This window comes from Cryptotermes secundus, unplaced genomic scaffold (genome assembly GCF_002891405.2).
Source record: "Cryptotermes secundus unplaced genomic scaffold, Csec_1.0 scaffold556, whole genome shotgun sequence".
NCBI classification, from domain to species: Eukaryota; Metazoa; Arthropoda; class Insecta; order Blattodea; family Kalotermitidae; genus Cryptotermes; species Cryptotermes secundus.
The window spans coordinates 226,805-254,585 of NW_019725847.1; the positions used below are offsets into that span (position 1 = coordinate 226,805).

The 27,781-nt window shown below is 39.6% G+C and overlaps 1 protein-coding gene across 3 annotated transcripts; it reads left to right on the forward strand.

Annotated features, from left to right (window-relative positions):
- Positions 1-36: 36 nt before the first annotated feature.
- LOC111863739 (odorant receptor 2a) lies at positions 37-27,781 on the forward strand. 3 transcript variants are annotated; one of them, XM_023850322.2, is made up of 8 exons: positions 37-112; positions 1,548-1,709; positions 11,611-11,893; positions 14,754-15,001; positions 18,771-18,870; positions 23,305-23,409; positions 24,383-24,538; positions 27,492-27,781. In XM_023850322.2, the coding sequence occupies exons 3-8, from the start codon at positions 11,708-11,710 to the stop codon at positions 27,567-27,569; spliced, it is 873 nt and encodes a 290-aa protein (XP_023706090.1). In that variant the 5' UTR covers positions 37-112; positions 1,548-1,709; positions 11,611-11,707; the 3' UTR covers positions 27,570-27,781. The 3 variants fall into 3 exon arrangements, with proteins under 3 accessions (XP_023706090.1, XP_033607076.1, XP_033607077.1); XM_033751185.1 differs by lacking the exons at positions 37-112; positions 1,548-1,709 and adding an exon at positions 8,543-8,587; XM_033751186.1 differs by lacking the exons at positions 37-112; positions 1,548-1,709; positions 24,383-24,538 and adding an exon at positions 8,543-8,587.

Below are 27,781 nucleotides of genomic sequence, written 5' to 3' on the forward strand. Positions count from 1 at the left end.
AGGCGCAGTGTCTTCAGTAAGGCAGAACGCAATGAACATGAATTCAGTAGGACAGCAACAACATACCAACAGAGAGAGAGAGAGAGAGACCGTGCCTATAAAAGATGAATGGGTAAGTTATCATTTTGAGAATTAACGCGTTTATTTTCACAAAAACGTAGAGAGTAAATCAAAATTTGCCTATTTAAGAGCTAGGTTTACATTACTACAAAGCAATTAAATGTTTAAAAGTGTAAGTACTGTAATTTTTTATACTTAACATGGGACAGAATATAATATCATACACCATGATAGCATTAGGCATTAGCTAATCATCAGAGAATGAGGTTTCGTGATCTCTTAATGTAGATCGGGATTATGAAATCGATAACTCAGATATTTACTCTGTGTGTGTGTATATATATATATATATATATGAATGTCTGAAAATTCGTGTTTTATAATAATTTTATAAAAGTTATTTTTACAGCAATAGTAGGAACGATTTTGCGTGTGATATTATTTAAATTATAACTATTTTTTTTGCATAATATATTCGAATACTTTACAATACGCAATCTGTGATTGCATATCACGTGTCCTCGATAGTGATCATATAATTGAACAGTGGTTGAATGGAGGCAGAGAATCACAAGTAGTGTATTTCGGTGTTTAAAAATTTGACAAATTAATTGCCAATGAAATTTTGCGTGGGAATTCTATAGTTCATGTTGCTCTCGGTATTAAGGCGCCGCGTCTTGAAGTGTAGGCTAATACTGAGAATAGACTTAAAGCTCCAATTACTACAATTATTTTGTTTCTGAACATTAACCATCGTGGAGTTTTTCATTTAAAACAACGTTTCGGAGACTGGATTCTGTCTTCGTCATCAGGTAAAAGCCTACTCAGTGATAGACCTACGTGTTATCTCCGGACAAAAGCACCAGTACAGATACATAAACCAAGCAAATCATAAACCATTTCCGAGAGTTAAGATAGACATTAATAACATTAACAAAAGCTCAACACACATGAGACCTAGCACATATGTCCATACACTATTTCACTGCTATTGCTGTTAAAATCAGAGTACTATCAGAATAGTAATCATCAATAAAGAGGCGAAGTCTCTGTATGGTGTCAACATAAAAAAAACAGTTTTCAAACATAATCTAAATGGACGGGATTGTAGTCCTCTGATTTCTGCTGCAATAATTGGAGTCCAGATGGAAGACTGATCGGATGATCTACCAGAGCCATGTGGGCAGATTCCTTGTATTTCCATGAATTTTCCTGATGACGCAGACAGAATCAAGTCTCCGAAATGTATGTGTAGTATTTTAAACAAACACAAAACGATGGATAATGAACAGAAACACAATAATTAAATTAACATATCATATTCACAAAATTTTAGATCTTATCTCTAATTTCTATTTCATTAAGCTTATTTTGACTGCGTCACGTTCGGGGCTATTACGAATCTAATTTCGGCCAACCAGCACACAGAAAATCGCTTTATTGGTTCAGACATCTCGAAGTAAAACTGAATGTTTGTTTGCCCTCAGGTCATCAACCAGACCGTCTCGTATGTCATGTTCCTCATGCAAGTAAGGAATAGAAATTAATCTTCTAAGAATAGTGGTTCTGCATATCGTGCAGCCGGAGGGAGTGGATTTCTCAACCTTCAATAGTCTACATTTCGATAAATACGTGTTGTTGAGAGCCAGGTAGAAATAGTGATATATTCTATCTTTCAGCATAAGATATTATATATGACAATATAACCTTACGCACCCTATGGAAGCTCGCAATTGACACGATCCTAAGTGGTTTTCATTTACCTCCCTTTCACACAACCAGTTTCCATAAGATTTATCTGAGTCTGTCTCTCAGTAGAAATACAGAGATCTTTCAAGCGAAGAACGCCAACGTTAAATAAAAGTTGCATTTCATAAATAACAAGGAAACTGTGTAAATCGGTCTTCAATGTAGTCCCCTTTATATTTGACCTACTTCCACCAACACTGTACTAATGGCCGGATTTCTCGAGACGAGTGATTTTAATTGATTTTCTCAGATGCGTAGAATAGCGTGGTCACTTGAACAATATGTAATGATCTAACATTCTAAAGCGACACTTGTCATATTTAACATTCTCATCTCATTGAATAGATAAAAGTGAATTAGAGGGAGTACACATATGTTATACGTGGTAACAAATATCTCACTACAAAAGTTTGCGATTATAGGAGCATTTCAGGTAGAGAAAATTTTAATTCACTGAGATTTTTTTTATTGGAAGTTTTACCAAGGATTCGAGGTTTGAATTTATTCAGTAAAAACTAATTAAATTCCTAAGAAAGAAATAAAATCTGTAATTTTAAACTGACGTTCCGGCCTGCTGTAAATATCACTTCCACACAGCTTACATAATGAAGTAAAGATTTTTTTTTTTTGCAAATCCTTACATTTACTTTAATGCAGACTGAATTTCTTTCTGAGGAACAGGTTAAAGAGGACTTTCAGTAAACACGTTTTCAGCAGAACTGGTACATTCTTATTATGCCATTAAATCTGGGAGCAGAAACCGATGTTTCAACACCGCAGATAAAAAAGCCCGTCATTGTACACGAACCTGTCAGTTCAATTCACATACATATTGTGACGTCACTCGCGAGACCGCAGAGTTCACGTGACCTGTACTTACTGTTGCGCCATCCACGTCACACTATAAACAACACAAATTATACACGTATTTCTGAGGTACATTTGCGAATTTTCCGCGTATTAGTTTCTGTCTTTCATGCAAATTGTTCTAGAAGATTAATTGAAAATTTGATTTTTAATATATGATATTTAAAGAAAAATCATATGGACACAGAAAAATACCACATACACAAAATCAGTACAAAAAAACTACACATGAATCATACATACATTTGTATATACATATAAATTCATATTTGAAATATTACATGAATTAAATACTAGACAGCAACACGCAGACGCCATCCATCATATATAAGAGAGAACCAACTTTATAGAACGCCCATAACCACAATAGAAACAAAATAATAAAATATACACAGCACCAAAAAATACACATTCGACTGTACTGAAAGTAGCCACAACGTGTTCCGTACACAAACACAACTCATTGTTGCATGTTACAGACACACTGGTCACCACACACTGCCCACAAAGAAAAATTACACTTCAGAATTCAGAACTGAATCATAAAAAGCGTTAACACGGTGCATAAAATGCAGCGATTTCACTAAACCAGTTTCAGTGCACTTGATGATGCTCGCTTAAGTCGAAAGTGTGGTATATAAATATGACAAGTAAAGTGAAAAAAAACGAGAGTTTTAATTAAAAATTAATTTCTGAATTGCATGAAAGATGGAAATAATGCAGTACAACAGGATGCTGAAATACAATCTTACATTCTTGCGTTACTTGTCCAACCCATTCTACAAATATTCCAACCGGATGTTTCCTGAGAGATTCTCCCCACTAAAAAAAAACAGCTCTGTAACCACGGTCCAACACGCAACAATAGATAAAGATGTGTTCTCTATGTCGTCCGCGCCGAGCATCGGTGGAACAACGGGGTTATGCAACCCGTTCCTAAGCAACAGCTCAGTAAACACACTTCAGATTAGGCGGTGACGTCATCAAAATAATGACGGTGTTATACGTGAGGTCTGTGCAGAAAGCTTATAAGAGAAAAGAATGCAGTTAAGAGTTAGTTCAGGGGCAGTTACGAGTCAGTCGTAAGCTGGCGGAGTGAGTCCAGAAGAATTTTATTTCCGAATTTCCAGAGTGACTGACCACGAAATAGCAAGAACGCTCCATAGTGATTTGAAGTGCTAGTTTCTGTGGTGAGGTCCGTTGCCAGGAGACGACTAGTGATACGGATAATCCTAGTGCGTGTGCAACGGTGAACTGGAAATTGTATAAATCAGCGATAGAGGTGTATTTAAGTGTGATTAAGAGAACTTTTAATCAAAGTGCTAATAGATCCAGTCGTCCGAACTATAACACGTTATTTTCTTCATCCGTACCACCCTACACGTAACAATATCAAGACAGACTGAAGTGCCTTAGCTATAACGATAATGAAATATTATGAGCAGGACTTCCTCTCAGGAAGACATGGTCCACAGTGAGCCAGGAGGAGCAATGGAAGGGGCACAGAGGGGTCCCATTGGATCAAGTTTCATCTAAATATCCAAAATCATTCGCCATTTGGGTTCTGGCATGATTTTAAATTTAAGTTCACCTTAAATGCAAATTTTCTGACTGTGGAAATGGATCTGAAAGCATGACACAGTCCACATTTTGTACTGAGTCAATGCTGAAAGGACAGTCGTAATTTGTGTGACGTCACAAGTTTATGGGTTAATAAAATCCAGTACTGTGTTTTGGTTATATTTTTGTTCGTTGTAGATGGGGTTTCTTTTTCCGGTCAAGGTAATTCCAGCGTCTCAAACCCCTGACCTACACGCTATCGCTCGCTTCTTTCTCAACCGAATTGAAAGTCTACTAATAGGTACTTATGGGTAGAGCTGTAGGGAGGATAAAAAAGTGAAGTGGTGTGCGGAAGGGGGAGGGGGCAGACCTTGGTCGTCCGAAAGAAATATCCCCGGTTATAGTTGAAAAACTGACTGCTTTATCAAGAAATAAAAAATTCTTTCTTTTGTCAATTCTAAACATGCAAGTTTCAACGACGATGAAAGAAATCTTTACTAACTCTAACAAATCTGAACTTGGTAAAAAAATCTCGGGGAAATCTGAACACAAAACCCCAGCAGTCTAGTATTGATCTGCCCTCAGACACTCCTTATGTAATATTCTATTAACTGAGAATTCACATTATGCATCGATATGGCCACCTGACGACAGAACAACGACCGTCTAATTATTTAGTAACCCAAATCATTCTAATGAAATATATTCCACTGGAAATGTAAGCAAATATTTTCCTTCTATTTACGGTTGCCTCATACCATACTGTCACGTGCATTACTGTACTAAGGCACACATAAGTTATTCAAATCACCCGTTAAGTTTTCACGGGCTGACTTCTAATTCTTCTTCAACTACGAACTTCCCGTGACAAACCTCAACTCTCCAGTCTACTAATTTCAGCTGTGTTGTAGCGCTCCATGTCTTCAAGATAATTCCTCGGCACGGACCACACAGAGAAAATACATGTCACGCGCTCGCTATTTCACCAATCCAGTGGCGCGTTGGCTGAACCACAGAAAACACATCACGTGACCGCTACCCAACTAGTTCACTGATGCACTGACTGCTGCCTAGCAACGAACTATAACATTCGTACTATTGTTGCTTGTTCGTATCGCGGGATGTTTATCGTGCCGTTGCCTAGCAAAGCTTTGAGCAAATCTGTTACAATATTTTCATGGAATACTCCTGTTCGTCAGTCTTCTTGACTCACTTACAGATGATATTAGGACTTTAAACTCAATATACAGAACAAACACCACAAATTATGGAAAACAGAAATCGAAGATATGGCAATAGTGCAGAGGATTGAATCTCGATGAATGTATTTCTCAATCTGCCGAATATAGTAAGCATAAGGGTTTATATGCAGCAGTAGGCAGCACAGTTCTAGAATACAGAATCAGAGACAATGGTTCGAATGTTAGACATATTATTCATTTCACTTTAGCTAAACGGTGGCGTCACATAAAATGGTTTATAACAAATCCGTTCTTCACAAATCGAAGCCTGAATTACGTACGAAAATATCCAAATTTCTTACAGTTTGTGACGAATATGACCGTTGTTAGGCAACGGTTCGGTAAGCAGGTTCCCACTGCAACGAATAGACGTGGAAGTCCATTATGGGGCAACGGTTCGGTAAGCAAGTTCCCGTAGCAATGAATAAACACAGAAAAATAGAATAACAGAGGATCTGTACGACATGATCGCTTATAGTCGGTTCGCCCCCAAGTTATAAAAGAATTAGTTCAGTTCATTCGAGAGAGCCAGCAGTGATTCTTCGTTCCTCATTCGTCATTCGTAAGAGGGTTGAGTGTTCAGCTGTGGAGTATTAAGCAGCGGACAGCGGAAGCTGAAGAAGTGACTGATTCAGAGCCAAGTCAGTCACGCAGAAGAGAAGACACTCGTAGTCCAGAAAGGAATGGAGCGAGTCACTGATTGTGAGCTGTTACAATTGATTGTAATTGTATGAGAAGTGCCAATAAATCCAATCATCCAATCCAGAACCATTTTTTACTTGTCACGCAAACCCGTAAAGAGACAACATGATCCGTAGAATAAGAGAATTTTAATCTAAACACTGGAGTGTCTAAGGGAAAACTTAGAGATATTTTTTTTATATCTATATATTCCAAATAAAAATAGGAACGTCTGAATCTATAAGACGTTAGAGGGGGAAAATAGACCGACAGAAATAAAAATGTGTATTTTACTAGTGTCTTCCACAGTAAAAGAAAATTTTGAGTTTACACTCGTAAAATTAATAACAAATCTGTTTTCTAAACTGTGAGTTTAAATATACCCAGATAGTAGCTTAATTCGTTTTACGTGAAATCTAATTTGAAACAAGGGTAACTTTAGTTATAAAGTATATATCAATATTCTTGGAACTTGGAAGATTGAAATGACAACAAAAAAGGAATTCAATATCAATTCATTTTACATATAAATAATTACGTTTTACCATAAAGACAGGAAGTCGGGATAGCACAGTCAGTACTGGATAGTCCCTTTAACGTCAAGAATGTTGTATACTCCACGTCGTGCAGACTGGCTCCGGGGCCCACCCAGCCTCCTACCCATTGCGTAGCAGGGCTCTTTCCCCAGGGGTAAAGCGCCCGAGGAGTGAAGCTGACCACTCACCTCCAAGTAGTACCGAGGTGAAGAAAACCTGGATCTGTACATCCACTCCCCCATACGTCTTCATGGCGTAGTGCTTAATTAGCTAAGCACAAGGACAGTTTAACTTTTTTCTTAATGGCAGACGTAACACAGCTGTAATGGGACCCAAAGTTTCAATAAGGCAAATGTCAAAGGTAACCACTTTCATACAGCTCCGAATCTTAAAACGTGTCTCCCAAAGATATATCTTAATATTACGTATGCTTCTTCATTTTGGAGTTCATGTGGAGGAATTCCAGGAGAAATCCACAAAAGTTCTGTAAGTATTCCTTGTCTCTACCACAACTGCCATGTTCCCATTCCATCTTAGCTCCTTTTGTGCTAACTACAACACTAACTTCAGAGTGATTTACATATACACTACTCAAGAATACTTACACTTACCCACGGACACAGGGTAATTTGTTGTTTTTGTACTATTTGTCCAACGATTAACTCACTGATTTTGCTTTATGCTCAAGAAATTAATTAATGAAGAAAGCAGTCTTCTGGGCTTTGGCGTCGTGTATATGTGATGTTAACCGACGTTTCGGAGGAACGTATCGCCCCCATCTTCAGGGTTGAAGAAAAAGTATAGGTAAATCTGCAAGCGACAACACCGTGAGACACGGTAACGCAGTCTGCGTTACCGTGTCTCACGGTGTTGTCGCTTGCAGATTTACCTATACTTTTTCTTCAACCCTGAAGATGGGGGCGATACGTTCCTCCGAAACGTCGGTTAACATCACATATACACGACGCCAAAGCCCAGAAGACTGCTTTCTTCATAGTCACCGCCGTGAAAGCCTCAAATCTTACAAATTAATTAATGATCCCTATATTCCAAACTTCGGAACTAGATGGTGGGAAGAACCAGCTTCGTGCTCCGGCTACTTTAATCTTACAAATAGAATCCCTAATAACATTAATAGATGAATATAATTAGCAAATGGCAAGAAAGAGAGAAATTCAGTATTAGAAGAGACTTGAATCTGAGTCAGTCCAGCTCTGAACCAGTTACTTTACTCTCTGAACTATCCGGGTTACAATGTCATTGAGATATGCAAGAATATTCTTCATCAAATTTCTTTGTCTACATATTTTTTATCATTCAAATTCTGCTGGTATTACTGTTTGTTGTAAAATTAATCCATACGTGCGAGTAGCACGAAGTTTCTTTCCAGACTTCATTAATGATTTCAAACTCCAAACCGAATCACGCTTCGTTCAGACAAGCATAAAATTGAAACATCTATGTACATCACGTATTATTGATGGAAAATAGATTCGGCTCATAGTGCTGTTCCCTTTCTTTCTACCCCAGCATTCCGCTGAAAGACCTAATCGCGAGCAGATACTGCCCAGGGACCGTCCATTTAAAATAACACAAGAAATTACACTTTTTATTCATGGAGACGGACAACAATTCTAATAAAAGTGAAAAAACTGAAGAACGCTTCGGAACATACTTTTTAATTTTCCGAATTTCGGGTATTAGCATTTTACCCCACACATATCCAAATATTTACATGTTATACGGTACATGTTTTGGTCTGTGTGCTCACATAAATGTACTAGCCATGATACTGGATGTTCTGCAACACACAGATGACCTACAGTATTGTATGGATGGCATCCAGGCCATAGCTGCAATGATCACTGCCTTGTGGATACGCCTTTTTATCAGGTATTGTAGAACCAATATATCTAAATCTCTAAGTATTGGCTGTAGCAGTTACTTCGCTTTTAAAGTTTTGGGCATATCCCTCCCCGTTTGCCCTACTGCATTCAGGAAGTGACAAGTGGTCTGCAATAACATGTTCACATTGCAAGGTTTACTATACAGAACTTAGCGGAATTACTCGTAAAATCTCTATTCGTAGTAAGCATATTAAAATTTTCCCGGGGTTTTGGATCAGTTGGCTACCCTGAACTCAGACAAGATTAAATTTACAGACATAATTTAATCCTTTACAAGGAAATTGAACTATCACATATGAACCACGGCGTTCAATAATTGGGATTCCGCAAAGAATTTATATTCGTGTGTTTTATATTGAACTTAAGATAGATATTTTCTGTTTTCGAATAATCGATTGTGTTGGATTTACGATTCTCACAGGTATGACTTTGAAGGTGCCATCTTGGATGTGAAGCAGTATAGTTGGTTAGATACTCACCAGCGATTCCGAGTAAATGTTGGCTCCCAAAATGGGACATCAAATTTTTTACTACTGCGGAAGGCTCGGAAATCTTGTTTTGGATTTGTACCTGAGCGGGTGTAGGAGCGTGGCAGCTGTGACATATAACGGAAATCAGGATGCGAAGAGATGAGAATGTTTCTCACGGGGTTACTATACGGGGAAGACGCACGTAGCAATCACGACAGAACCCACAATTAATATCACTTTTAAACCAGCAGGCTTCTTATGATTTGCAAAATGTCCGTATCTTCGAAACGCCTGCATCTACGTCGCGTCCTCCGTTCAGAATCGAGAGATTTTGTCACGTCGGCCGCTAATTAAAAGCTGTTAATAAAAATTGGCTTATTTCAAGACTTCTCTGTCGCCTAACTGGAATATCACCAATTACATATTTAACTAAGCGAAAATTTGTCCGCGCCATAGCTCAACCGGTTAGTCGCTGGTTTCCCACCGCAGCGACCCGGGTTCAGTCCCGAGTCTCGTCAAGTGTGATTTGTGGTGGACAAAGTGGCGCTTGGGAGGGTTTTCTCCGAGTACTTCAGTTTCCTCTGCCAATCTTCATTCCACCAAATTCTCCATCATCATAATCACCCAGGGCAGGCTACAATAGGCCAATCAGTGGCCGCCGTGTCGAGTGGACCCAGTTGGACTCCACCCCCATCTAAACGAATTAAAAAAAAAAGCGAAAAATTTATAGTTCTAGAGCAGAACCGAATACCAGTTCATGGATACCATTAATTCTGGCTTCAGTCCTGCACGAAGGACGTCCCTGTGTGAGGTAATGAAACGATAATCGGCGTCCATTCATGGGGACAACAAGTCCTTAGGGAAATGTGCAAGGTGTTCGCAGTATTAGCACGTCTGCCTAGAGACAATGCAATGTAATATTCCTCATAATCCCAAATAACACGAGTAATACGAGGCTCTTATTAAGAGACCGAAGTGAACTGCCCTAATAATGGCAGCATACAAACTGAATCAAGTAAAACTAAAGTGAGAAACAGCTATATCGAACGATAATTCCGTGAAATTAAACTCTTTCAAAAAACGATATGACTTTGTCTCTTTAGTTCTTAAACACAGCCATTATTTGACGCTCAAATTGCAGTATTTTAAAACGGAACATACTAATATAAAGTCTATTTCAAACTGTGGTACTTCTACACCTATGGGTACGAAAGCGGCTTTCAAGGATATTACAAAGCAGAAGTTACCGACAGCGAAACGAGATATCGCCATAATGCTTACAACAATCGAAAACAGCATGAGTTCATTAAGTTGCGCATTCTCAAAATCTGTTTCTTGATTTTATGATATTTGTCATCTGTTTCCTTCTGTACAAATCACAAAAAGTTCTGAAACCTCTTTTTTTTTTTCCTTGGCACTACAGTCCCAGTGGGCCTAGGCCTACCTCCATGAACTTCTCCGTTCACTTCGGTTTTTCTAGATCTTACACATTCGGTATGACTCCTTGGGCGGGTGATCAGCTCGTCGCAAGGCCTCTACCTGTACACAAACACAGAAAAACGCACACACACAAACTAAACATCAATGCCCTAAGTGTGATTCGAACCCACGATCTCGGTTTCCAAGCGAGCGAAGACAGTACATGCCTTAGACCCTTCGGCGACCGTGAACGGCTTCTAAAACCTCTACCCTACATAATTTTTTATCCATCAATGAATAAACATTCATGGTCATAAGTAAATAAAATATAACCCCATAAAGCAGTCACTGAACTTTGTCACACAAACGGTTCGGAAACCGGATCTCTTTCTGTCTTCAGGGGGAAAAATGGATAGGCATTTGCCCTGCTGTTTCCATTACAAAGAGCTAATGTCAATCACAGAACAACGTATAGTCATTTCTTAATAAAATGAGTTACTCATCTTGTTAAGATATTTCCTGAATTACATGGGACCCAGTGATATCCTTTCTATTCAAAGTAGCAGTCACTGAAATCTGTCTTGAGGTAGTTGAAACCAGAAAATAATCTACTCTTTTATGACCTATTTTAATATTATCCTCCCAGCTTGCATTTTCACATTTCCCATATGTTCTATATGCGCCCAAAAGCACCCCACATTACTTTATTTTCTGAATCATATTTGGTGAAAGAACGTATCCAATTATCTCCTTCCTCTTGGTACTTCCTTTTCCTTCGATCCAAATGTTCTCCTCAGTTCTTGTCACTGAGCCTTCACGCTTCTGACTCGTACTCGGAGATGCCTCGTTCGAATTCTGACATGGACACAGACTACACTGACTCAGGATTTTCGTGGTTTTCCTCGTTCCTCTAGCCAAATACCGGGAAAATACATTAAATGTCAGCACAATTGCTTTCCTTCATATCCTCTCCAATTCATTATTGATCAATATCAAATCACATGACGTCATACAGTCCGAGTCACGAGTCCTTATACAAATTAAAAATACATAGACAAATACAAAAATAAACATTAATACTTTTCTACACCTTAAAATGCAACGATGATTTGTGTTTCAGCTTTCGGAAGAACGCCATCTTGAAGCTTCTGCTGCTCTCAGACCCATTCGAATGGGGAGATCAGCCTGCCAGAGACAGAAACTGTGGGCGACGTACAATGGCTTCTAGGATTCCACAAATCCCACTGTTCACAAAGCGAATGTGCATCTTCATATTAGTCTATTATGGAATCCACAGTTTTGTTCGGTTCATGACCGGTGATGACTATCCGTTGATGTTTAACACCTACTATTACTTTGTAGTATCATACAGCCCAGTTTATGAGATGATCTACCTCTCTCAGGTAATCTTTTAAGATGAGTTTACATCGTCACAAAGATCTTTGTAATACACATTTTAACGTTATATTTTCATTTGAGGTTAGGTGTCCCTTTATTTGCCTTCTTAATTAATTCTCTCTATAAATTTTTGGTGGACGGTGCAGGTCACGAGATTGTTCATTGTGTCGTCCTCCTCTTCCAACTTCCTTGTTTTCATAATTCTCCTTTTCTTCTGTATTGTAAAACCGTGTAGTTAGGAGAAGGCCCTACAAATATTCCCTCGAAATCACGATCGAAGTGCAAGCCAAGCTTAGCACAGCTTACAATCTTCTTCCTCTTTTTCATTGTCAGCTTAATCTTCGGCACTAAAGATGGAGGAGATGGGTTCCTCCGATGAGTCTGTCTGTCTTCGGACTACACGGGGTTACAACTCTTCAGACCCATCGCCTCCGGAACTTCAAATACAATTAACCATCTCTTTGATAAAAGAAAGCATTTAAATTGATCAACAGTAAGAATAGGCATATTGCAGTCTTTCAGTAGGGGCTCGCGGTAGCATAGTTGGCTGAGGCATGAAAGCCGGAAGATGGCAGGTTGGATTCCCAATGAGATCATTGGATTTCTCAATTAACCTAATCCTACCAGCCGGATTATGGCCATGAAGTCGACATAGACTCTTAATAGAAATGTTTGTCAGGAATCCTCCTGGGGGTAAAGGGCGGCCGTCGGGTAAGTCTAACACAATCACCGTCATCTATTGTCAGATTATCTCGAAAATGTGGGAGCCTCGACGTCTCACAGCCCTATATGCCTCCATGGCCTGTTACAGGGATAGCTTTACTTACACTGTATGTAGGTCCGATCAGTATGCAATTTATTCTACTTCATAACATTCCAATATATATTCTTTCTTTGTTGTCCTCATGGCACGTTTGTTTTTTGAGCATTATATACTAATTTAAGAATCAAAACACACTAAGGAACTCTCCGTTTCCTTACGTCTTCAAGAACCCTTTCTCCTTTGGGTATATTCCATTGTACCTCTGGGCAGACGATCTGCTCACGTCCATTGCACATGATCATACAATTTCTGATGACACTTCCCAATTTTGCATTTTATACTATCTGCCACACATTTTATGTCTGAGTGATTTCATTTCAGTTATGGTCCCTGCGTATTGCTCCGAACAATAATCTCACGCAGTCTCAGTTGTGCTGCCTCAGTACATCATTCACCTACTGTACCAAGCGCCCAGCATCCACAGCCGCATTGTAGTTTGGGTGTACTCACAGCATTGTGAAGTCTCAGCTGTGTGTCCTTCGTTTATTTTACAAAATTTCTTCTTTATATAAAATTTCCTCTGTTGGGGTATTATCACGTATTTATGGTCGTGACTAATAATAACTGGTTTGGACTTGATGATTAGATTTATTGATCACTCCTTTACAGTCACTCGTAATCTCAATAATTTACAATAAATTACAATAAAGTTTCGGCCGAACCCTTCTTCCTTGACCGCCAAGGATTCGCTCCATTCTCTCTCTCTCTCTCTCTTGAGTCAGAGTTCGAGAGAGAGTTACTTTACGACTGGCGGTTTCTCGCCACTGAGTTCGCCTTGGCGACAAGCCCCTTGAGACTCACGGCACAGTGATTATATTTTTAACTGAACACTTTTAGCTATAGCCCTTATGTGACATCCTCTCTCACGAGAGGATCGGTCGGTCGTTTACAATTGCTACTGGACCTCGCCAGGGTAGTCACTGTCAGGTCAGAGTCCCACTGGACTCATAACCACATTTTACTGTCTCAGATTCGAGACTCCTCAACCTGGAGGGCCAGGTCCCCGTATTTATATCCCCCAGGAACAGAATCGCCCAGTTATACCTCCAGGCACTGGGTTCCCTCTTCATCACCTCATATGACTCGCAGGGCTACGGTGGAGATACCCGACCTCGCCTGGAAACGGGTGCTCTCTTTTTAATCAGATTCAGAATCAGGGTTTACCGCCAACCATTTCGTCTTGGCGACGAGCCTCTTGAGACTCAAGATCAGTAATTTCATTTTCCAACGGAACACCTACGGTTACAGTCCTTATGTAACATCCTATCTGACGAGAGGATTGGTCTGTCCTTTACAATTGTTTCTGGTCCTCGCTAGCGCAGTCATTCTCAGGTCCGAGGCCCGCGGGACTCATGACTACATTTTACTCTCTCAGATTGGAGACTCCCCAACCTGGAGGGCCAAATCTCCGTATTTATATCCCCGAGGAACAGGGTGGCCCGGCTATANCCAGTACTGGACGTCCTCTATTGTTGGTTGCGTATTTCTTGCGGACTTGTTAACCGAGCCGATCTCCAGAAATGGGTCTACATATTTCCGTATATTAAAAAAATCCTTCCATGTATAACTTGCTCAACTATTCCCAGTTCACTTACAGTATTTTACCTCTTTTGCAGCATAAATGTGTGACTTAAATACGTATTAAATTTTAAGGGTTATAGGCCACAGACTTTTCTGAAGTCCAGGTTATTTCATTCTTCCTAGATTCTGTGTATTTTAACATAAATTTCCCACATACTATCCCAGTCGCTACAGACAAACATAATTTGTTTTATGCTACAAAAAAAAGATAATATTCCCACAGTTCTTTCCTTGCCTGGCAACAGTTTAAATCAACAGCAGATTAGAATGAGACAACAAGATCATTTAATCACGAAGTCATAATATGTAAGTAACTTTATCAGTCCAATGTAATTTATTTGAAGAGAAAAACAGTTTAAGAAACCCCACTTTAGCTAATATATTTTAAAGTAAAATATTCTGCAGAATGATTCTGAATTGAGTCAACATCAATGTGTTATATTCGAAACCATTTCTGGCAGATCATGGCAGCTGCTGTTTATATTCTAACATTTGCCAATTCTATTGGCCTGTATGGTTCAATAATGGCCATAACGTGCAGTCAGCTGGAGAAGTTGAGAGCGAACCTCCTGGATATCAGACAGGAACTCGACTCGGGCGCTGAGACTGACACAGAGGAGTGGAGAGAGGTTCAGACATCTCAGGAAGTGTTCTGTCGCATGCAGGAGCAGCTCAACGAATGCATACGTCATCACCAGCAAATAATCAGGTATGTTTGCTACATGCGCCATGCTGGTTTCTTGCTTGGCTCTTCTCAGACCCTCAAAATGGAGGCGATATGTTAATCCGAAAAATCGCCTGACGCTCAACTCGATGTAGAACATTCTTGCGCCTTTCTTAAATTGTCTGAAACATGTGTTTCCACCGAAAACTTTCCACGCGGCTGAATGATCATACATGAGAGAGATAGTGGACATTCAGGTTGACCAACATGTACGTATTGTACACTTAGGCACTCAGTGGAGGTGAGTTGCAAGTTCCGCGATCTGTCAGTATGTACTTTACACAAAGGAGAATCATGCGGGACTTTCGCAACAGGATAAAAGGGAGACTATAGGGCCGGTAGCCAGAATAGAGTGGAGATAATTTCGTATTCATATTGGGACACGTCCAGCCCTTAAACTATCACTCTGCAACCTGAGATAAGTGAAAAATGCAATCTACTTCACTATTTTAATGTTCTATGACTGTTTTTCTTATAGTATTATTATTATTAGTAGTAGTAGTAGTAGTAGTAGTAGTAGTAGTAGTATTGTATTGATTTTGTGATATGTTTGCTACCACCCAGCTTCGCTCCCTTATCTAACTAACTCCACGAAACAAAGTCCTTTTAGAGAATCTAATAGTTGTTCAGGTACACATGAAAGTTCCTGCCATTTAAGGAACGTAAATTTGGTTATCGGCGTTCACAGGTGCCCGCCACTGCTCCTATCCTCAGTAAATTAAAATCAGTTGACACCATCCCAGCCCTTAATAAAATTATCGTCCCGTCTATGCTAACTTTTCTCTGTATGCTCAAACCAATCCCCTATGCATCAATTACCCATGTATAGTTTCTCTTTTACTTAAAGCGGCCGGTGCGTGAAACTAATCACTTTCGCCCATCTAATACCGATCGTTAAGAATGACGAGCTCTACATCCACAATAAGTCGAAGCCCTGAGTGACCTGTAGCGTATATGCTTCTTTACCTTTATACAGACAATTCTGTGTTTGGATATTTCCTTGAGGCTTGAAGGATGACGTGTACCATGAATTGGCTGGAGCGTTACTGAAGTGGCTTCAGCACATGAATGTCCACATTTGGATACATTATACAATCACGGATAGTTCAATCCACAGAAGCGTTATTGTGCGTTACTTGCACTGTGTTCATAAGATTTAGGCAGCGTCTACACGAGCGCACAAAATTTGTCCGTTGTAACGAAAGTACTTTGCTGAGGACGTTGCTGAGGACACCACACAGTTGTGGAATGCAGTTCGTACTTTTTGTCTGCAATCGAGCCAGAAGAAAGTGTAGGATTCGCTTCTCTTGTTTATTTCTACAACAGACGCATTTTGTGCGCTCGTTTGGACGCTGCCTAAGCTATATATGTTTATTCGCCTTGTCTCTCTTCTTGCCCTTCTGTCTTTGCCTTTAAACCATAGAACAGTTGGGTACATTTTTACCAAATTTGATACTGGAGAATTTTTATGAAGAGCTGCTGAGCTAATACAAATATTATTAAAATCTTTAGTGTCTTCGGGTTGGGTGAGGCTGAGTCCACTTGATACGTCGACCACTATTTGGCCTATTGTACCAGCCCCAGATGATAGACGGTTATGAATGTGGGGCAGTCGGTGGAATGATAATTTGGCAGGGGAAACCGAAATACTCGGAGAGAACCTGCCCTAGTATCTCTTTGTCCACCACGAATCCGACTTGACCAGACCCGGGATCGAACCTGGACCGCCGAGGTTGGAAGCCAGTGACTAAACGCTTGAGCTATGGCGCGGCCATTAGCAGTGTCTTTACTCGACACTTTTACATGGGCATTTTCTTTGGTTTCGGCTTCTTTGGGCTCAACCACACTGCACTCTGCCACTTTGTGAGAGGCTCATATTGAAAACACCATGTCTCGTCACCAGTAACAATCGATTTTGTAAATTTTGTATCACTTTGGGCAGACCGTAACATGTCTTTGCAGTGTTCCGCTCTGGCATTTTTTTCATCGCCTGACAGCGCGTGCGGTACAAACCGCGCACAGACATTCCGTTTGCTCAAATCTTCGGTCAAAATTTGATGCACAGTACTTTTTGGTATTCCCAAAAGCTCCACAATGCGTCTTGCAGAAACACATCTGTCTGATGCAAGGATTTCGGTCACTTTTTTCACATTTCCTTCAATGCGACTTGTTCTCGGCTGCATTGATGCACGTGGAGCGTCTTCAATGTCCTTCGTGTCGTCACGAAATACAGCATACCATCGAAAAATGTTCGAGCGACTCAAACAATCACTACCGTACACACTTTTCATCACTTCGTACGCTTCTCCGGCTGTTTTGCCTAATTTCAAACAGAATTTGATGTTGGCTCTCTTTTCAACCGCCATTTTCCGACGAGCGTTAGAACAGTACTGATACATTCAAGGTCAAACACATGATGCAGCGACGCTTACACTTTGAAATTATAAACAGCCACAGCTGAAACTTCAAGAATCTTAACGGCCCAACTCGCCAACAGAGGGCATTGCAGAGCAAAATTGAAAAAGAAAAAGATTCTGGACACGCCGTGTGTATGTATACGAGTATATAACAAAAGTAAATTCCGCTCCGCGCCGGTTACAATGAGCTGTCTCGCATTACAAGTCGAGAGTCACTCAGCCCGCGAATTCCACGTCTGTACGCCGATGGCAGAACCAAGGTTCGGTCAGCGGACTAACGTACGTTCTAACACCGCTCTTTTCCTCTCGCCTTTGCTTGTATCAGCGCAGTCGGAACGGTGCTATCCCTGCTACACCTGTTTCTTCCTTAGGACAGTGTATGATGGCCACTGGAAGTTCTTCTCACAGATCAAACTAAGGAAGATCGGTATAGGTACGGGAAACTAGCTGGGTCGGTTTGCATGGGTCTCAGGGTAGCGATGCCGCAGAAAGCGTTTTTCTAAGAGTTGAGCCAATTAACGTTTATTTCCCTGCTAATTCACCACTGTTAAATTAATGTATTCTTGTGCTGTATGTTACAGAGTTACTATCGGCAGGCTATGTCTCGGAGCGTGCAAGGTCGCGTCCGTTCAGTTCGGAATCTATTGTGAAAGTCCCTCCTTTTGTGGAATGGCTTGCACCCCCACGCCGGGAATTCGAAAGATGGTGTTTTCATATACATTTTATCCCATCTTCCGTGGGAAGCTTGAACGAGGCAACCCAATCATACTGGCCCTCATTCACAGGCAATTGTAACAAGCTCTGACCTGTCCTTTTAGGCGCGTCCGGTTCCCCGTACCCGAGCTAAATTTTATGACTGATCATAAATGTCATGACTCCGGATTTCTTGTTTCTGCCAAAATCTAGGAATTTCAACATAAACACCGTATTTCAAGTCCCAGACAATGAAATACGATATTAAAGATCACGATACATTTCCAGTAATATCGAAACATAAGACTTTTGAAATTTAAAATTACGGAGAATTAATTAGAAATAAATTTCAGGTTCATCAATAATCATCCAAATAAATAAGGGCTCAGAATGATCAGCGTCAGTTCATTTGCACGCGGACATTAACATTTCACTTCTGACTTAAATAATACGTAATCCTTAGCTTAGCGGCACCAGAGCAGATCCAACAATTATAATTCCACTGAACATAATATGTCGGCCTGACATTTGGTTCCCACTGATTCAGTCTAATTGTACTAAAACTTTTAACTGAAAGAACACATAATTATGTGTAATTATATGTATAATTATAATTATTCCTTTCTGATTACGTAATTTTTCAGATTCATGCGAGTCGTGGAAGAAATCTTCAATCCATTTCTGGTTGGACTCTTTCTCCTGTTGATGTGTGGTATCTGCTTAACAGCCTTCTCTGTTGCCATGGTACGTTCTCAAAGATAAAAATGACACGAATAAATAAGTAGTCAGTAGCATATAATGTGTAAGAAGAACATAAATTTGAAATGCTTCTAGTTCCAGTCACATTTCAAAATATTCTAATTACTATTTGATTGGCCATAATTTTATCACTTGAAAATATCTGCAAAATGGGTCGCTTAACTGAATTCGGTTTTATGTAATTTTGGTTTCTTCACTAAATGAAATCTCAAATATTGAGTCAGAGAGCGAAGCTATGTATATGCAAGTTTCGTAGACACAGCTAGGTGTAAAAACTTTCGTTTGCATACGTTTTATTACTATGCGACTCGATTCGTCCTAACTGGCATATTAATGACAAATCAGATAATCAAATTAAACCTAAATTTTATTCAATATATAATTTTCTACCAATAAATAGCAGCACCAGTCAACAGATTTCCCTCACCACTTCACGAAAATGACAATATCTCCGCCCATAACCCGAAAACCACACACACTAAGTCAGAGAAACACGGTACACGCGGATTTCCCAGCTAAAGACTTCTGCATCATTCAAGGTAAGAACTCTTAAATACGGAATACCCAAATAGGGAAAACGCCCAGGATGAACAATATCCAGTAGGCTAACTGTATCCATGGATCTGAGTCCTTCTTGAGAAGCCGCCAGTCGCTCAGCTACTCGAGAATATTCCAAAATTTTATGGGACCCGAAAGTTCATTTCCGTGTTCACAAGAGCCCACCACTGGTCTCCCTCCTAAGCCAGATCAATCCAGTCCATACCACCCACCATCCTACCTCTCTCTGACTCATCACTATCTCTCCACATAGAAAGAGGCCTCCCTAGTGAACTCTTTCCTCCTGACTTCTCCACCAATATCATACAGGCATTCCTCTTCTCCCCATTCGTGCTACATTCTTTGTCCATCTAAACCTCCTTGACTACATCATTCTAATTATACTTGATGAAGAACACAATTTACAGAACTCCTCACTATGCAGTTCATCCCAACCTTTATCCATCTTCGTACAAATATTCTCCTCAGCACCTTGTTCTCAAACATCCTTAGTTCATGTTCTTCCTTTAATGTCAGAGACCTTAACTTTGACACTCATACAAAAGTGCAGACAAAGTAATAGTTTCGTACATTCTAATTTTAGGTCTTCAGATAACAGAATAGAAGAAAACAGTTTCTGAACTGAATGTCAACAAACATTTCCTGAATTCGATCTACTCTTTATTTCCTTTTGAACCAAATTTTATTTGTACTGAACTATAAGTTTTTATATTTAAATATTTAAATTTTATTTGTTACCATCGTTCCTATATATATAAACTTTGTCACATTTTCGAAAGATCTATTATCTGTCTTTTCGTCATGATTTTACCCTGAATTCTGATGATGAGACATCAACATGTATTTAGTTTTCTCTGCGTTTACTTCTAGACCAAACTCCTTATTAGCGTCATTTAGAGCATTTGTGTTTTTCTTCATGGTATTTATATTATCTCCCAATACATTTGCATTATCGGCATTAGCTAGCAGCTGATGTATCTCATTTAACTTCAGTCCCATTTGGTTTTCCTGAACGTTCGTATTGGCATATTCTGTAAGATGAAAAGCAATGGTAACAAATCAGCTCCTTTTCTTAGTCTGCTTTCAATAGGAAAATTATCACAAAAATCTCTGCCTACATGGACATCAATATAGGTTTAATTTAAACAATTTTTTGTCAGTCCAACTGGTTTCATGGGTATCATAACTTCTATGAGAATATTGTACAATACTTCCCTCCTAATTTAATCATAGATTTTCTTTGAAGACTATGAATAGCTGATATACTATTTCATTGTATTCCCATTCCTCTTCTAGTATAAGATATGAAACAAAATCTGATGAGTTTTTGGTCTGTAACGTCTAACCCACACTAACCACACTTTTTATTTCTTTTACGTATTGTAGTAACCTTGAGCAAAGAACGTTGTATGAAGATGATAAAGAATAATATGCATCCACATAGCTATAATCAGTCTAAGCGTATTTTCTATGAATTGGTGCAATAATAGACTCCTTCCACTTCTGAGCCAATTATTCCAAATTCAAAATAATATTAATTATTTCATGAATATCAGAACACAAATTTTCACCCCCTGCTATAAAACAATTCTGCCGGAATTTGATCGCTACCTGGCGATTCATATTTTTTCAATTATGTAATAGAAATTTCAAACTTAATATTATTAGATTCAGGTACCAGTGACTCATCTGTATGTATTTATATCTGCCAAGCGTCCTTAATCCTGTTCATATTCAATATCTGAGGGAAGAAATTCTTCCACCTACAAAGAAAAATTATGGGAAGCTGCAACCAGATCAGCAATCTTATCCTTATCAAGTGAGTTCCAGGTTGGTAACCATTCTTAAATGAATGTATTCCTCTATATAAGCTTGCAATGTTCTTGATTTTAATGTATTTCGCAAGCTCATTAATTTTGTGTTTCAGATATTCCTTCTTTTTCCCCTAAAATGTCTGCTAGCTCAGGACTTCTCATTGCTCGGATTACGCCCATTTTTTGGCTGTTCTCCTTCCACTCCCTTCTTTTTTCCATGGAAGCTCTGGGCTGCGTTTCTGAAACTCATTGCCGTCCTTGATCCTACTTGCGGAGGTTATTTCGAAATTTATTTTGGCTATATCATTTCTGAAATAATTTAGGCAGTCGTTTGTACCACATGTTCGGGGCAGTCGAATCCTTAATTAATCTGCCAAGGTAAGTTGTTTTCTGATAGACTTGAAAGGATTCTGACGATGGTGTATACTGTACTTCTTTTGGCTTATTTTGGACTTCACCCATCGTCCGGTATATAAAAAAGACAAAAAAAAACCCACAACGTTTCGGAGACTGGATCTGTCTCCGTCTTCAGGTGTATAGGGAAGGTTTAACCTACTCAGTTGGGCCCCTTAGAAAGAGCTAACTAGCAGGAATTTCGTGTTCTTTACTTTTCCTTTCCTGCAGTCTGGTTGTATCTCTACCCTAAGAGAATTGTTTGATTAGTTGTCGGTTGGGCAGAAGAATTAATTGTGACTGATCAAACGTATGCAAACTGTTATTTGTGTACCCAGTTTTGTTTATGGGATTTCGTTAGGAATTAAGTCTCTTCGAAGTAAAGAAAATCGATAGATAATTTGTTATATTATGCAGATAACAATATAAACTTTATTTGATTACTTAGTATATTTCTCGAATACTAATTTATTTGCGAGTTATAACAATCGGAAAGAAGGAAGAACACGACCTTTAATTTACGCCTTTATTTCGTGTGCTTGTTGCATAAAATACTTAAAAAATAAATGACACAAGTTGCGTAAATTCCAATGAATATTTCCACGATTCTTATATTTACTCTTGTCGTTTATCAGAAGCTTAAATTAAGAGAAAATTGCTTCGGTGTAAATGATCTACACAAAAGAGATTAGCTCTTACTTAATATATATTGGTAACATATATATATTTTTTCCCTTCTTCCCGCTCTTCTGAAGGCGTCGTAAAATTAAACACATATCACATTTAGGAAGATGTTATGAATTAGGTGTTTTGCGTGTGACTTACAGACGGGGTTTGGATTGGATGATTGGATTTATTGACACCTTATTCACAGAAGTCGGAACTATGGACAATACAGCGCTATCGCTGATCTACACACTTTACAGTTCATTGTTCCACACACACACTAGGTTTCTGAGTCTTCACTAGTCGTATCCTGTCAACGGATTTTTAAGTGTCCCTTGTACTGCGACCACTTCTGGCCTATTGTACCAGCCCCAGATGATAGGTGAGGGTGATTGTGGAGCAATTGGTGGAATGAAGATTGGCAAGGGAAACCGGAGAGAACCTGCACCAGCGCCAATTTGGCCACCACAAATCCCACTTGAACAGAACCGGGATCGAACCCGGGCCGCTTCGGTGGGAAGCCAGCACTAACCGCTTGAGCTATTGCGCGGCCCCTTTAACAGTCTCCAGACCTAACACCTCTCGACTTCTACCTATGGAGAACCTTGGAGGAGGAAGTTTATCGACAAAAGCCAGCTACACTGAACGCGCTACGTGTGCAGCGATCACACCGGACACACTGACAGCCGTAGTTCGCTCAGCAGTTCGGCGGCATCGACGCTGTTTAGCCGCTGATGGTGGTCACTTCGAACACATACAATGTCTCTCTCTCTCCGCGCAAGAATTGTAACTACATGTCATTTTGTTCCAAAGATATTGACTATCAAAAGCGGGTACATTTTTTGGATCCCTCTGTATATTCATAATCTCATTGGTGTTGTCATCCGCAACCCCAGTGATCAAAACAGAGTAGCAACTGTAATTCTGATTTATGTATTTGATAACTGTTACTTACATGTCAATTTAATTTTCAAATTAATATTTTCAGAACTGGGGAGATCTGTATTCATTGTCCGAAGCCCTTCTTATTTACTGCTTCTTGATGCTTATGTTGTGCGTCTACTGCCGTTTCGGAGAGGAGTTGACAAATCAGGTCTGTATCTGCAAGAATTTCACTTCTCCTCTAATAATAATAATAATAAAATGATATTACCTTAGGCCCGAGAGACTGAGAGACAATTATCAAGGCCCGCTCACGTGCAAACTGGAATTACCACTATTATTTTAGGAGAATTCTCTGAAGTTCTTAGCACTGATGGTGGTGCACTAAAGAAAAATTTTCCCTAAATGAGCAGCAGAATGATCAGTGTGGTTCAGTTCTGCCCCCCACTTGCCTCGCCTTCCTCTCGTTTTCAGATTGGACGTACAAATGCTCTCCTTCAAAAGAGTGCGGACACAGATTATATAAAAAATGAATTCTGAATTATAGAAAACTATATTTTCTTAACTATTAAAGATAAAGATATCCCTGTAACAGGCAGTGATTGCCCGCAGAACTGTGGGAGGTCGAGGCTCCCACATTTGTACGAAGATGAAGATAAATTGTTCAGCAAGATAGAGTTATGCCTCATTACAGTAGCATTTTTGGTTGTGAATTCCATGAGGTGTTTGTTCCGTACTGGACTGGGAAGACCCATCCGAGATTACCGACATAGCGATCCGCAACTTCCTATTTTAGGATGATATTTTCACGTGTTTATGGCTTCGTGACTAATAATAACGGGTTCTCGAGTAGATAATTGGATCTATTAACACCTTACACAATCAACTCGGAACTATAGGCAATTACAGCGTGAAGCTGACCACTCACCTCCAGCTAGTTCCGAGGTCAAGAAAATGTGGATTTATACATCCACTCCCCCATACGCCTTCATGTTGTAGTGCTTAATTAGTTAAGCAAAGGGACAATTTTACCTTTATCTGCTGAGAAATTGTGGTTGAGATTTTTACTAATACTCTCAAATATCAAATATTTTCAGGTCAGACGAGTGGGGCGGGGGCTGATTTTAAGCGAGATATCTCTTGAGTGTCATGAAAAGTTTAGTCGAAACTGTGAAATGTTACAGGCGGAGAGCGTGAGACATGCAGCCTGGGGGTGTGACTGGGTAGGCACTCCCGTCCAATTTCAGCGCTGTCTTCTCTTTATTATCGCCACGGCCAACAAGGAGTTCAGATTGACTGCAGGGAAATTCGTCACAGTTTCCAACAAAACTCTGATCAATGTAAGCTTCAGTGGTCATTCACGTTGCAAATTAAAACACAGTAAGAGACAAGCAGTAAGGCTGTCCAGGTGCCTAACTAAGCACTATATCGGTGCAAACGTGGACAGCAGTAATGTGGCACTAGAATTTATATGATAGCGATGAACTAGATTCACGATTTTCTAGTTACACCCAGTTACAAGAAATTACACAATTAATTAAGAGGCTGGGTCGTGATTAGAGACGGTCAGGACCTCATGGGAAAGACAGAAACCTATGTCACTGACAATTCTCGTGCTGTCCAACCCATAGCCCAATCATTATACTGACTACCATCTCACACCTCTCGTCTGTCTGTCTACCTCTCGCTCTCTCTCTCTCTCACATGTTGCTCACACTTGAAGCATAATGCATCCGTGAAACGCTTTCTTTCATTTCAATTTCTTAATCCTAGAAGCCGGTAGGACTCCTTGGACTGGGGATCAGCCCGTCGCAAGATCGCTGCTTACACAAACACAGAATAAATGCAGACAGACATTTATGCTTTGAGTGGGATTTTAACCCACGATCCCAGTGTTCAGGTGGGCGAAGACGGTTGTTAACAGGCCCGTGGTACCAAAGTAAAAGGGAGAATTCCTGAATTTGAACTGCACGTAATTTTGTCGTTTGTCTTTGTGACTTTTAACAGTTTAACATTCTCAAATAACCGCAACTGTTGTTTTATATTGGTGCGTAATATGATCTCCTATCCTGTGAGCAGACTACAGATTGATTGATTGATTCCTTCGTTCTTGCATTCATCCTTAGACCTCACGCACTCTCCCTTGTACCTTGTATGTTCTACTTCTTTTCTGATTCTCTGCATTATCCTTTTATAATTCACTCTTTTCTGTTTTTCTTTTCTTATTTCTTCCACTTTCTTTCTTCTTCATACCGCCGTTCTCGAATTAATTACAAGTGCTGAAATTATATATGGACTTGGAAGGATTGAGGCAGATTAATTGACATTAAATATTACACAATTTATAACATTCACGCCTACAATTTAAGGGCCACAGAATATAATTGGCTGAGAAGGAGTCCTCTTGAAAAAAAAAATATTCATTGGCTCTGTAAAATATGTTAATAAATTATGTAAATTATGAATGTTACGATGTGCGAACATCGGACAATAAGATTTTAGGATGTTGCAAAATTCACTACTTTTAACTCCATTATAATTACTAATTTCGTGTAAACTCTGGTTCTCAATCGTTGGTTTGAAAATGTCTTCCACCCTACTTTGACATTGAAACATCCTAACAGAATTTTCTTGTGATATTTAGGGAAATTATGAAAGACATGTTCTAGTTCTTCATAGAACCTGTTCTTTACATCATCAATTTTATCTTCTGTTGGTGCATGAACATTCATAACAATGATATCACACCAGCGGCCTCTTAGTATTATATATGATATCCTATCACTAATGAACTCTACCCTCTCAGCTGCTGATATGGGTCTCTTATGTACGAAAAGCCCTGTACCTAATTCATGATTTTCATTCCCCTTTCCATAGAAAAATGTGTATTCACCTGCTGGTTTGGTGACCCATCTCTCTCATTTCACGTCCTGTAATCCCACAAAAATTAACTTATATTCTGGTATTTCTTTCGTGCCTGTCACGGTCGAACCTGCCCTATACACACTCCTTACATCCATGTACCAAATCTTATGACCATTTTTTTAGTTCAGGTCGTTTATCTAAGGAATCCGTCGAATTCCGATGTCCTTTGTGACATTTTGTAAGAAACGTAACAAAAAAAGTAAAGTTATCCCTGTAACTGGCTATGAAGGCCCATAGGGTGTTGAAGATCTCACATTTTCTCTACAAAATAAGCTCACAGATGGCTGTGAGTTTGTCAGCCTTACGCACGGCTCGTCCTTCTCCCCTCACCTGGAAGATTCCTGGTACTCATTTCTGTCAGACGATGAGTGGAAACCAGTGTCATACTGCGGCTGAAAGAATTAGGTAAATTAAAAAAATCCGCCTCTTCGGGGCTCGAATCCACGATTTTCCGGCTTGTAACATAGTGCCTCAACCAACTACTCTACCGCGTATTTTTTATGGTGAGAAATTTTTGGCCCCACGCCAAACCCCTCTAGCAGAAGGACCACCCCTTCTCGGTTATCCGCGACTGCTTGTTCAGTATATTCGCAGTTGTACTCCATATTTGGAGGTTATCTTCTCCATCTGCAATCCGAGGACCCGCCATACCGTGGAGGCAATTACTCAGTACATATTAACAGGGCACAGTAAACGCGACTAATTATTGCAGTGTATGAAAAATATGAAACCTAATTGGCACCAACCCGACAATTAACGCTTCCATGAGAAATTGGGCCTAAGTCAGTTACAGGTGCTCTTTCTTGTAACATCGTAGATATTTCATGATGATTTGAACTTGTTTTCCTTATGGACCAAATGTCTTTTTTGCATCAAAACAAGAGTCTGCCTTCAGATAACACAAATCCATCGTTATCTCTAAAGTTAAAGAAAAAATGACTAATATCCTTTTCTGAAATCACATTCTGCTCTATCTAAAATAAATTAATATAATAATATAATATATTAATTAATATAATNCTCACCTCCAACTATTGCCGAGGTCAAGAAAACGTGGATCTATGCATCCACTTAATTAGTTAAGTACACGGGCGACTTTACGTTTTTTTCCCCCTTGGCACTACAGCCCCAGTGGGCCTAGGCCTATCTCCATGAACTTCTCTGGACTTTACGTTTATCTTACTGAATATTTAAGGAAGACAATTGCAAATCTATGCACAGATCTACTCCAAATACAAGTACCGTCCACTCATGACCTTTGTTACCAGTTGCGATGGACCAGCTCTCACACACAAAGTGTACCATCACTAAAAACTGTACGAGAGGATCTGCTAACAAGTATTATCAGTGATTTTTCTGGGTACACAGATTTTCAACCAAACGATATCGTTCTTCATGTTCCTCATTCAAGTAAAGGACAAGACTGAGGACAACCAGAACACTTAGAATCTAATTAACATCCATTCCCTCCGTACCAAGACAGCAAGACTGTGGAAGTTCCGATGGAAGAAGACAGGATCTCTATCTTCAAAATGCCATAGAATTATTCATCATATAGATTATCTAGATATAGGAGTGTACAGAACATAGAACATTTGCACCAAAGCACGTAGTTATAAGTATCTCACTGACCAGAAGGTGTTCCTAGTACTCGTTGT